Below are 12,248 nucleotides of genomic sequence, written 5' to 3'. Positions count from 1 at the left end.
GATTGGGACTTGAGCGTGTAAATGGAAATGAAATATTTGCAGGATTTTCCGAACTTTTGGTAGTGACAATAGTGGCAGACTTGTAATTATTGGTATTATTAGATCTCTTTTGTTATAGGTGGCAGGAGAGTCGTCAACCAAACTGTCCCTTTCGTCAGAAGCAGAGAGAGAGCAGAAACGAAGTGAGAGAGATGGTGTCGTTGGTCACCAAGAACAACCCACACAACAAAATCAAAGTTTGAAATTCAGGAGAGAGAGAGAGAGAGAGGAAGCAGAAGCACCAGCAGCAGGAAGAGCTATGAAGTTGTTGAAAGGAGAGGTGGGATTTCTGGTTCTCTACGCAGCTGCTTTCTACGCCTTCATCATCCATCGATCGCTCCAAATCTCTCGCGGTATCATCCATTTCTTAATCTCTTTTCTTTCTTCTTTTTCCTTTTGATATTTATTTATTTGTTTATTTATTTATTTATGTATTAATTGAAAATTGAATGTCCATTTTTCTGATACGCAGATCATCATGCTAAGCTTTTCGGTTTGCGTCCTGGATGGCTCATTCCTCCTCGCCTCAATGTGTGTTTCTTCTTTCAATTTCATTCATTTCTTTTTTCTCTTTATAAATTCAGTTTTATTTCAATGATAACACGCGAAATTCTAGTGTAGATAGTTGGGACAACGCTCTGCTGTTGTTAACTGTGTGTGTGTATTTGTAAATTCCGAAGCGGACTTTGACACGCTGCTGTCTTACTTCAGTGTTTTAAGTTTTCGATTCGTTGTTTTATGGTGTGGAGTCAGGTTCTAGGGATTAGCATTCAGCTCTTGAGTTTTGAGCTGGCTAAACATGGGAGTTTGACAAAATTTAGTGTGTTGCCCGAAGGGCTAGTGATGGCATTCAAATGGCATGGTGTTTGAAGATATATGTGTATATGATGCACGTATGTATGTAAATTCTATTCCTTCACAATTATCATAGAAAATAATGGTTTGGAAAATGGGGGATAAGAGCAGATTAATGCTGAAAATGTGAATTAGATTGAGGCAGAAGTTATCACTAACGGAATTGTAGTGACTTAAAATGTGTATCTGATGGCAGAAGTTATCATTTAAATACTAGAAACATTGCTCCGTTTCTATATGTCACTCTTGTTTGTGTGTTGAGTTACTGCAGTGCCATGGTGTGAAAAACATTGGATGTACTGAAAACTCAAAAAACTATACAAATTCTGTTCTCTGATATACCTGTTCTTACCTGAAAAGCACCTGTCTTTTTCTGCTTAGGATGTTTCTGATGCTCAATGGAGAAACTTTCGAGGAAATTTACCAATTCTTACCGTTGTTTTCACAATGTTCACGTTGATCGCTAATTTTTTGAGGACAAGCTTTCATTTAAAAGCGAGAGGGATGTCCATTATTTGGATTTTGATTTCTTTCACATACCTAGCATATCTGCATGGAGCCTGGTATGTCTTACCTTCATAACAATACTTGGATTTTATGCTTTTTCTGAGGAGGTGCTATTCTCTGACTTTCATTGTTTCTGCAAGCATTCTATTTATCCTCTCAATCGCTTCAATGAATTTTCTCTTGGTTAAGGTGAGCTCCATTCTTGCTTGGATGCATAATGCAATGCATTTTCTTTTAGGGAATTGTTAGTGGCACTCCAAAAATCTAAATGTGCACTTCAAACTTTCTATATTTAGAAAGAAAAATACTCTTACGAGGAGTTCACAGTTAGATTTTTGGAGTGCCAATTATAGTTGCCTTCTTTTATCACCATTATCATTAGTGTTTTTCTGTTTATATTTATGTTGCAGTATTTTCCTTCAGTTAGGTTGGTTTTCTGATATATACAGGTCCTATATGAACCTTTAGTCTTAAAGTATGTGTTATGATACGTAAAGAATATTGGCCAGCTTCCGAAACAACATGATTTCATGTGAAGAATTTGTTTTGTAACATATTTAGACTTAAGAAGGGCAAAACTTGATTTCTATGTATTGTTGGCGTAGCAGTTGATAGTTTGTGCACTTTATTCCACCATACACTTTGTGCTTCTAGGAGTTAAAAGTTCTGTATTGTCCCTAATTGCGTTTCAAATGTTAACTGTTTATGCATGTGAAATTAATGGTGCAGGGTAACTTTGACAGTTAGGTTGGATGAAAATATTCTAATCCCCCCACCACACACCCCCCCCCCCCCCCCGCCGGCCCCGCCGCCCCTAAAATTTGATTTTATAATTGCAAACTGTGTTATTGTATGCTTTATCAGATTAATCATATGGGCTACTGTTTTGAGTCTATTCAAAGAGTTCCTTTTGTTTCTTTCTTTGTCAGAGTTTTGCGCTACACTTTTGAATTCTTGCCATACATTACTGGACTTGTGTTTTTGCAGATATTTGCACGAACAAAATATTTCCCTTTTGTATTATGGATTTTCAACATATTCTTTCTTCTGTGCAATCGTGTTTATGAAGGATATTCATTCTCCATAATTGGGTGAGTTTTGTTGGCTAGGCTAGGCTAGGCTAGTTAGTGCTTCTTTGGGTACTTAACAAATGAATTGTGATATATCTGCTTACTGGTTCTGCATATTATTATGTAGGCAACGCTGGGCATATTTGGACAACTTTCGGGGCACCTTTAGATGGCACATTTGCTTTAACTTTGGTATTGTGCTTTCCTCATTATTGGTTTGACGGATTAATTCCAGTTATCATACTTCCATGATTAAGCTTTAATTATATGTGAATATATATATATGACATTTCGTCAAATACTTGCATACCTATGTAGACACAAATCTATATATGCAATCCTACAAAATACCCAGATGGGTTTACCAGTATGATCTGTGAGACAGAACAAGCAGCCAACTTTCTGAGAATCGAATGACATACCAAAAGAACCCATCTCTACAGTATGAGAATCCTCTAATAGTTGAATAATCTTAGATATTAAAAGATGGACATGAAATAAGTTGGCTGCTTGGAACAGCTTGGAAGTGGGTTCTCAGACTGCAGAGACGGGTTTGCATAATTACCAAATACAGCCAACTTATTTCATGATTACTGCAGCTTGGAGCAGACCCACAATGCCACAGATTGGAGCTTTGTGGATGATAGGTCAACGGTGTGTAAGGAATAAGGATTGTTATATGAGAACCAAAATGGTGGATGAATATGTTTGAAATTTTGAGTCGTTTCAAGGAGTTATGGGTGTATTTGGTAATTAAGGATCTCTTCCATGTCTGCTGGTGTAAAATTGTGGTTTTGGTGCCCCCAATTAAGTTATGAGGTAGGCAGTGGAGAGATAACTAGTTGGGAGATGAGTTCATTGTACCTATATTCTTATTCAGTAATTGCATGAATAGAAATAAGTAAAAGCTTTCAATTGAGATAATAGGAATGGAAGTTAATAGGAAAAAAAAAAGAACGGATTCACAAAGCACAATGAGTAATGCTGCAACCTGCTATTGTACATTAGTATATATTTGTGATTCTATTATATGGTGTTTTTTTTTCTCTAATTCTGGTTGTTTGTGACAGTTGTTTTGCGGATGATAAGCTTTGGTTATGATTACCATTGGGCACATCGAGATTCTCGTTTTGACCATAAGGTATTTGTGTTCCGTTGAGCTGTGATCTGTATGCTCTCTTCTTTGTTTGTATCCCTCCCCCTTCTTGTCTAGTATGTGTGCTATAAGATTACTTTGTCACTGTGTCTACATGGAAACGATGTTTCAAACCTTCCAAGGCTTCTGGTAATGGTGATGATGCAGGACAATAGTAAGAGAAAGGAAGAAAAGAGTGATCTGGACTCACTCTCTGGCCTTTGGCAAAAACTATTGGTGTATTGGATTCACTACAATAGAAATGAGAAAAAAAATCTAGCCTCACAGCTAATACACTCTAAATTCTAAAAGACACAATTCACAACACCTATTCATGTGACAATAAGAGACTTAAAGACATTTGAATGTGAGACTTCAAAACAATGAACCTAAAATATACCGTGTGATTAATACATCACAACCTTTTCAGGAGATTATTTTTTTTTTGTATATGCCAAACTTGTTTGACTTCCTACGCCCACCAATGATTGTGGCCTGAAAGAATAACGAGCATGTGTTACTTATTGCTCTAGAACTTTATGGTATTTTTCTTTCCAGCTGATTCTATGGATGAGAGTCAAGAGTGGTTATTACTTTCACATCACTCAACCCTGCATTTTTTTCAATGTTCTTGCTCTGCGGCTTGCTTTTGAAGTTGATATCTTGTTAGTTTTCTGTGGTCACACTCAATGGTACCTTAACATTGTCCTTCACAGGCTTGCCAATTACTATATTAACAGCATTTAGTCTAGTATTAACAACAAATTCTTAGGCCAATTCATGTACCAGTATCCATTAACATATTTTCAGCAACCCTCTTTGGTTTGCCGTAAACCTTATACAGCGAATCTTGGTGATTCCTAGTTCTTTCTGATGGATTTTCACTGCTTATTAATGTACGCAGATTATTGTCAAGGATTTAATACTGTGCGCTTTACCTATTTACAAAGTGGTGATGTTTCTTGTTCTTGTATACAGAAACACATTCAGCGCTGCAATATTTGTAAATCGGGGAAAACTTGTTATCATGTTTTACAGGTTAGCTTATTATGCCTTCTACTTAAGTGCAAGTCTAGTATTATACTATTATTGCAGTTGATGGATCCTTAAATCAACTTTCATCCAAATGGATTTTCCATGTGTTCATAAATGTGTTTGTTATACCCAGGAGAGAGGTGTCCAGAATGACAAGTATGCCTTTACGACATACCTCGCTTATTTGGTGTATGCATCTCTTTATCTTACTGGGCCGATTGTTAGCTTCAATGCATTTTCCTCACAGGTCTGTCACTTTCAATATTCGTACTGTTTTGTTTTTTAAATAATTTGAAATATTTGGTCATTTCTGGATTGTCAAGTGCACTGGATGTGCTTCCGATATCGTTGGAGAGGATAGTCCGTGCTTGTATGTTACTGCAGAGCCTCAGTATTTAACTTTATTGAAATATTCTTTCAGTTGGATGTTCCTCAAAATAACTTCTCATCTAAAGACATTGCTTGGTATGGTTTGCGCTGGGTGTTCAGTCTTCTCCTGATGGAACTAATGACACATCTTTTCTATTATAATGCGTTTGCAATCAGGTGAGTCTCTAGTTAAAGGTACACCATGTACTGTGTATGTGTGTGACCAATGCATGTGTGTATGCCATCTTTTGGATAATGTATTAACTAAGTTCTCTTTTTCTCTACCTATTAGTGGCATGTGGAAAGAGTTACATCCTGTGGATGTTTTTATTATTGGATATGGGGTAAGAGATGATCTTTACACTATCAAGGTCTTTGATGATTAGCATTTTAATATCTCAAGTTTTTTGTATGATTGAAAATACAATGTGAAGCAACATCATATACTTTTGATTTGAGGTGGTAATATAGTTACATAATTTCAGAAAATACAAAAGACACCACCACCTTGGACTCTGTGCATGGACTAAAAATAATTAATGAGTATATCCTAAAATACATGATATTCATAAGCTTCTTTGGACAAAGGAAAACACATAAGAGAGTTAGCTATTACTAGTTGAAAACAGTCCTCAAATTGTTATTTGTAATAAGTTCATTTGTAATGGTATCAAACATTAAACTGTTATGTTTACATTCCTCATAGATATGATGTAAGAATTGTTTATGCAAGTATTATCGTGTTCCTCACCATACTCGTACACTCTGCAGTCTGCCACAAAGTAATTTTATTGGGTTACTTTACCTGGATTTAATGATTATTTTGGTGAAATTTTATGTGGCCCTGTTTTAAATTGGGTCTTTTAGTATTTTCCTTTCACTTTGTTTGGATCTCCGTTCTATTTGTTAGCTGACTTCATGGATTTGTTTTGGCTTAGGTCAAGGTGATTTACTTTCTTATGATGGTGCAGGTCTTAATGTTCATGTGGCTAAAGTTTTTTCTCATATGGCGCTATTTCCGGTTCTGGTCACTGGTGTGTATATGCAAATAAATTTTTATCTCCATTTCTTCTGAACTTTGGCGTTTACTGCTGGGTTGTCCGTCTACTATAAATTAGTTGTAAACATGATTTGCACTGTGGTTTAACAAGCTTTTAGGATTAATATTGTTTTGCAGTGGGACCATGACTTTTCTAATTACTGCAGATATGTGGCATTGAGGTCCCGGAGAATATGCCGAGGTGTATAAATAATTGCTACAACTTGGAAACTTTTTGGAAGAACTGGCATGCTTCCTACAACAAATGGCTTGTGAGGTGAAACTTTCAACCTGTTATGCTTTTAATTTCTCTTGTAATCCTTTTTCTATCCCTGACATGTTTGTTTGGGAAATGAAAACAATAGGTATTTGTACATTCCTCTTGGGGGCACTCGGAGAAAACTTCTCAATGTCTGGGTTGTATTCACATTTGTTGCCATTTGGCATGATCTAGAATGGTACTTGTTGCTGCTGTCGAATTTTTCTTCTTGAATACATCTTAGCTTTCCGTCAAGTGGGGGTAGAGCATTTTTGAAACTTGTTCCTTACTCTATCTTAATTTCTGTCTTTGTCATTAGGAAGCTTCTTTCATGGGCATGGCTGACTTGCTTATTCTTTATTCCGGAAATGATACTGAAATCAGCAACCAATGCATTTCAGGTGACCTCTGTGTTCCTATTCTACATTTGCTGTTTTTCTTTTGTTTGGTTTAGTTTATAGGAGGATGATCATTCCAATTCTCGTACCTCCCATATAGCCAATCAGTTAGCTGTTGCTGGCTTGAAGGTATTCGGTGCTGCACCCCTGAACAAGGACATCCCCAAGTTTTTAAATGGGATACCGCTGAGAATGTATACTCGGATGTTGTAGTGGATATGAGTTGTGGCTTTAGAACTATAAGTGAGTTAAAAAAGAATTTTGTCAACTTGGGTTGGGCTGTAGCCCAACCACTCTTGTGACTGGCTCCATGCCTGCCCCTGAATTTTGGCCCATGTCCACTTTAGCCTCCATATTTCCTTTTTTGCCACATTGCCTCTTGAAGTCACTGTGTGTGTGTTTTTTTCCTGTTTAGGAAGCACCAAAGGTTCTTCAAATTTTTCAGAAACTTCTTCCCCCTATTCCTCCTGTTTGGTTTAATCACGTTAGCTGATTAGGTTGAGATATAGCACAGAATTTTGGAACATCAAGATATAGGAAAATTTCTCAAAAATCTTGTTTGGATTCATGTGTTTTTGACTATCTTAGGAGTTTGAAAGAGCATCTTATAGACATCAAAAAAATAGATTTGTTTTCGCTTATTATGGCCGCTTGATGGAGTAAGGGGGAACATTGGTGCTCAAGAATTAGAGGTTTTCAACCCTTAGGGGAAAACATCAAGTACTTAATCTTGTACTTTGAAGCTTTTGGAAGAAAATCACAAACTTGCTCCACAACCCCTTTTGCCTTGTGATTTCTCTCGTTCTAGTTCGTTACATTAAAAGAAACTTACATATATACGAAGCTTGTTTGATGAGAAGGGGAGTGAGAGGAAGAGAAGAGGAGTATATCAACCTTTATCTTCTCTCTTTTATCTGACAAGCATGACATTTTCGATTTTGTGATGTATTTTTTGTCAGTTCAAGAGTACTCATGGGGAGTTTGTTGTTCGTGAACTTAGTGCGGTAGCTGGTGCAATCACGATCACTTGCCTCATGGTCTGTATCATGTACTTGATTAAAGCATATACCAATCATAATAATTTTTTATATTCCTGTTGATGCTGTATTGACTTTTGATATTTGCATGTTTATAGAATGGTTCTCTGGATCTTTAAAGTAAAATCAGATGATTAAATTGCTAGTTCCACTAGGAAGGTTTTAAAAATTTACTCGAGTGAAAAGGAAGTAGTAATAAGGTCTTTTTGCTGGGTGATTGGTTTTTTGAGACTAATTTGATGATGTTTATATATCTGAAACTCTCTACCTTGTCAAATTTAAACATTTAGGAGTTTTTTCCTACCCTCTGGGAAAGCTGTTTGACTTTTCTCCTTTGAAGGGCTAAATGATTCGAGCTGCTTAAGGCCTTTTTACAGTGACAGTTTTTATTGATTCTTATGCGTTTAAAGAGCAAAGTGTAGGCCTAACATTTTTTGTGAGGGTTCTTTTGTGCATCCCACTGGTATTAGTGTACTTAGCACTTAAAAATGTATAGTGTTATATGCATCTGCCAAACTGATACGATAAATCACCTTATGTGTTTACAAGAATGCATAAATGCTAACAATACAAGGATTCAATTAAAGTGCTAATCCTTCTACTGTTTCTTTTTAGAATCTGCCTCCAATTTTCATTAAATCCAATGTTTATGCAGGTAGCAAACCTTGTTGGTTTTGTTATTGGACCATCTGGGATTAGTTGGTTGATTTCTCAATTCCTTAAACGAGAAGGTAATTTAAAATTTCATGTCCTCAAGCTCCTTGTTATCCTTATAATGCTGCTTCTGGGGGACTTATGATTTTCTTTGTACAGGACTCCCTGTTTTGGCTGGCATGCTTTTGACATTTTATGTAGGGACAAAGGTAATTTCACAATTATCTGCTTATTTCTATAAGGGTACAGTTTAAATACATCGCCTTTTAGAATTAGTTTCACAGAGTTAAGGCACGATGTGGATATGTTTTTAGATGAAAAATGCATAAATTTTGTATTTTATAGTAATTTTACGATTTCTTCGCTATTAATGCCTAAATATAGTGGAACAAATGACTAGATTTATATGTAGGCCTAGTCGTAGGAGTTCAGATATTTTCTTATATATTCTGGCTTATATTTATCTTGTACCAACATGACGTTTCAGGCTTTCGCTCAATTTTGTTTCTGATATAAACCCTAAACCCTGAACATTGTATAAAAACATAAGCAGACATGAGACAATTGTATGCATATCATAGTGGGTGTGTGTCTGCTGTTTCTCTGAGTGGTCTGAAGTTGCATTTCTTGCAGCTTATGTTCCACATCCGCGATGCAAAGCAAAGTAGCAGCTAAATCGGCTCGCTGTAAGGTTTGATTTATTGGCCCCCGTAGCTAAATGCTGGTGTGGAAACCAAGGTCCTGAAGTTCCGAACTGGAGAAAGGTTTGCCAACATTGTAATCTAATGTATGCTGGCTCACGCCAAGGACCTCAATTTCACTACTGAGATCTTACATAACTGGCGGATAAAAGTAATCATTCATCGCTCTCCATTCTTTTGTTGTATCCAATTAGGACAGGAAGATACTATACATTCATAGAGAAAGTTCCTACATTTTAGATAGAGTTCATTGTTTTCTTCTTGTTTTATATTAAGCGGACAGATGTGACACATAACGCGATTGTTGCGTCTAAGATTAATGCTCGGGATTCAAAGAGTTGATGCGTCTAAGATTAATAAACGGAAACACATTAAACACTCGTTACACTTCTGTTTGTATTTTTCTCTCCCTCTTTCGCTAGCTTAGGCATATCGAATTTTGTAGGGTTTATTTCCCAGAAAGCATTGCCAGGATCTTGACCCTCTTTCATGTCCTTCCTGGTTTTGTCTACTTTTTCAAGCACTCCTTTTACTGCTATGTCAAATGCATCTTCAACTGTCTTTAATCTAGGTGCCCTTGGATCTGCATATATTACTTTCGGAATCAATCTTATGACTTCCTCTCTCATTGCCGCCACCTGATGCTTCGGAATGTGAAGCAACGTCTCGTTGATGATCGCCTTTTGATCCTTGATATTGTTTTCTGATATGAACACGGAGTATTTAGATGGAGTGTTGGGGAAATGCCACAAGTACTGTGCATAAGCCGAACCGGGATGGAAGAATACTGGAATGCAGCCTGCCAAGATGGAATCAAATGTTGATCGCCGAGTGTAAGAATCCCCCGGAGGCTGCAGGCAAAACACTGACTCTTGGAACACCTCCATCACATTTAGAGGGTCATCACACCTAATTGCACCTTTGTAACAACCAACAAGTTTGCATTTGGATGAAGACTTGCATTGATCTATGATCAAATCCCTGATTTTGAGATCAGGTCTTGGAGCACCGGCAAACGAGAAGAGATGCCGCCTTTTTCGCTTCCTCATTCTTCTCTGCCACTCGAACACTTCGCTGTCCTTTGAGGGATGGAAGTATGTCGGATATGGTATCGCGTGGTCATTGTTCCAACAGCTCGCCTCAATTGACAACATTGTCATGTTCTTGGTTTCGGGCAAAAGCATAAGCTTGGAACCCCAGTCAGAGTCGTCGTCTGTTTTCCTCCTGAAATCCCAACCAATCCTCCCTCCGACTAAGAAGTGGTCTCTTCCCCACATTGTTTTCCACTCAGGTCTACGCGAAAGCCACTTCACCAATTCGAGAGGAGAAGCGTCTCTCACCGATGTGTTGTAGTCCCAGAGGTATCGTCCCACGTCAAGGCCGGCATAAAAGGGTACAAAAACTGCAGAGGCCAAGGAGGAATCATTGGTTAAACACTGGTACTGCTTCATCCTGTTATGGAAAATAACTCCCAAAGAAAACTGGTTTGTAGCAAACCAACCATTTCCCACTAGTTTTCCTGTAGAATTGTGAATTTTAGGACCAAGTCCCATGTTTGATAAGTGGGGGCACATATCAGTCCATTTCATAAGTGAATGGCAATTCTTGAGCAGGTCCTGGTTGAACTTCTTAGGAAGATCATAAACATAAACATACCTTCCCGAGCACGAATCAGAATCAAAACCAGCGTCATTCTTCTCAATCTCATCAGATATTGGTTGTACTGGCGCTTGTGTCACGCGGCCGGAAGATTGTGCTTGAGTAGTAGTAGTAGTAGCAGTACTAGAGTTTGTGGCATTAAGCGTTCCATTGAGAGGAAGAGAGGTAGAATGAGGTCGTTGGTTGAAAATAACATTGCCAAAGTTGTTGATGAGAAACGTGAATCCACGAGTACTATTTCTTCCGGCACTTAGATCCGAAAAGTTCAATAAAATCAATACAAAGAACGAAAGAAACGAAGTGGTAAGTGCAAACCGAAGTTTTTTATGGCATTTTCCTGCGACGGATGATTTCTCCATGAAAAGCTGCTGCTGCTTGTTCATCAGTGTCGAGATCATGAACACATGTAAGAACGAGACGAGAGTAATAGAAATGCAACAACCAAGCCTTATTCCACTAACAAAAATGATAAATTAAGAAAATATTAGTAGTTTATGATATGATCATGATCACTCTTGTAGTCTATGAAACACAAAAACGAGAGAGAAAAATAGTGTTAAGAAATGATTAAGGTAAACTAATTAAGCACTAATTCTGAGTATCTTCACAGGAAATACATGGATTATGCCATTAACGCAGACAGAGAAAAAAAAAAGTTGACTTGAGCTACAAGCCTTTACTTTGCACTTTTTAAGGGATGATATGCAATATATAAAAAGATACTATATTTAAACAGATTTTAATCGAAAGCTAATATGGTAGTGCTAGGATTACATATTTCCATATATATTAAATTAGGATTCGGATCCTGATATTCATGATCTCCTTCCTTGAAAGCCAGCTGGTAAATAAATAAATAAAAATTACAAGTCAGAAAATTAATGAAAATAGATTGAAAACTTTGAGTTTTAATTAAAATGACGAAAATGTGTTGTAAGTGAATAGTACCATGTGTGACTTTTTAGAATAAAAATATCTTTAACATTAAAAATGAACAGTACTAGAAATATTTCATTAAGGCTTTTCATAAAATAAAAGGGTAAATTTTGATAGAAGTTAAAAACCACTTTCTGGAAATTTCGAATTTCCCTTAGGGGAACTGTAGAGACCATCCGTGTAGTTGTAGGAATGCCTTAAGGTGACCTATGTGCTAAAAAAAATGTGAAACATAGTTAGCCTGTTACCAGTCTCAGTCATATACTGAGTATCCTCCTAATCAATCTCATCGAGCCGTTGAAATTTTATTCAAAGACTACAATTATTATAACTTTTAGAGGGGTTCCCTGTTTGTAGCCGTGGGATAAAATTTCAACGGCCCGATGGGCTTGGTCAGGAAGATCCTTACCCTTTGCTCAGGAGAGGATCCTGATATGCATGTTTTGATATGGGTCTAATGTATTGCACAGTCATAGGTTGGGTCTAATAAGTAGAGCAATTAAAGTGTCCATAATTTGAAAACAAAATTGCAGCGACTGTCATTGGATGTTTTAT

The 12,248-nt window shown here is 37.1% G+C and overlaps 2 protein-coding genes across 2 annotated transcripts; one reads left to right on the top strand and one right to left on the bottom strand.

The window, feature by feature from the left end:
• Positions 1 to 152: 152 nt before the first annotated feature.
• On the top strand, positions 153 to 9,332 carry LOC103946394 (membrane-bound O-acyltransferase gup1). Its single transcript, XM_009357092.3, has 19 exons — positions 153 to 392; positions 512 to 570; positions 1,276 to 1,457; positions 1,542 to 1,590; positions 2,389 to 2,492; positions 2,599 to 2,663; positions 3,542 to 3,612; positions 4,585 to 4,644; positions 4,775 to 4,888; positions 5,063 to 5,187; positions 5,303 to 5,354; positions 5,982 to 6,044; positions 6,217 to 6,326; positions 6,415 to 6,507; positions 6,628 to 6,709; positions 7,666 to 7,743; positions 8,399 to 8,474; positions 8,557 to 8,606; positions 9,031 to 9,332. The coding sequence occupies exons 1-19, from the start codon at positions 299 to 301 to the stop codon at positions 9,070 to 9,072; spliced, it is 1,569 nt and encodes a 522-aa protein (XP_009355367.2). The 5' UTR covers positions 153 to 298; the 3' UTR covers positions 9,073 to 9,332.
• Positions 9,333 to 9,464: 132 nt separating this feature from the next.
• On the bottom strand, positions 9,465 to 11,140 carry LOC103946465 (probable xyloglucan galactosyltransferase GT14). The gene has a single exon (XM_009357173.3). The coding sequence runs from the start codon at positions 11,138 to 11,140 to the stop codon at positions 9,470 to 9,472; it is 1,671 nt and encodes a 556-aa protein (XP_009355448.2). The 3' UTR covers positions 9,465 to 9,469.
• Positions 11,141 to 12,248: the final 1,108 nt, after the last annotated feature.

Source organism: the organism of the source record quoted next, unplaced genomic scaffold (assembly GCF_019419815.1).
Source record: "Pyrus x bretschneideri cultivar Hongxiangsu unplaced genomic scaffold, Pyrus_bretschneideri_v1 Contig17, whole genome shotgun sequence".
NCBI classification, from domain to species: Eukaryota; Viridiplantae; Streptophyta; class Magnoliopsida; order Rosales; family Rosaceae; genus Pyrus; species Pyrus x bretschneideri.
The sequence above is the reverse complement of the archived record's forward strand: the minus strand, read 5'-3'. Positions and strand labels throughout refer to the sequence as shown.

Bases quoted from the DNA above. Each gene is read 5' to 3' on its own strand.
- LOC103946394 (XM_009357092.3), top strand. From the start codon at position 299: ATGAAGTTGTTGAAAGGAGAGGTGGGATTTCTGGTTCTCTACGCAGCT. The intron at 1,591-2,388 runs GTGAGCTCCATT...GTGTTTTTGCAG, and splicing joins TGAATTTTCTCTTGGTTAAG to ATATTTGCACGAACAAAATA. The intron at 4,645-4,774 runs GTTAGCTTATTA...TGTTATACCCAG, and splicing joins CTTGTTATCATGTTTTACAG to GAGAGAGGTGTCCAGAATGA.
- LOC103946465 (XM_009357173.3), bottom strand. From the start codon at position 11,140: ATGAACAAGCAGCAGCAGCTTTTCATGGAGAAATCATCCGTCGCAGGA.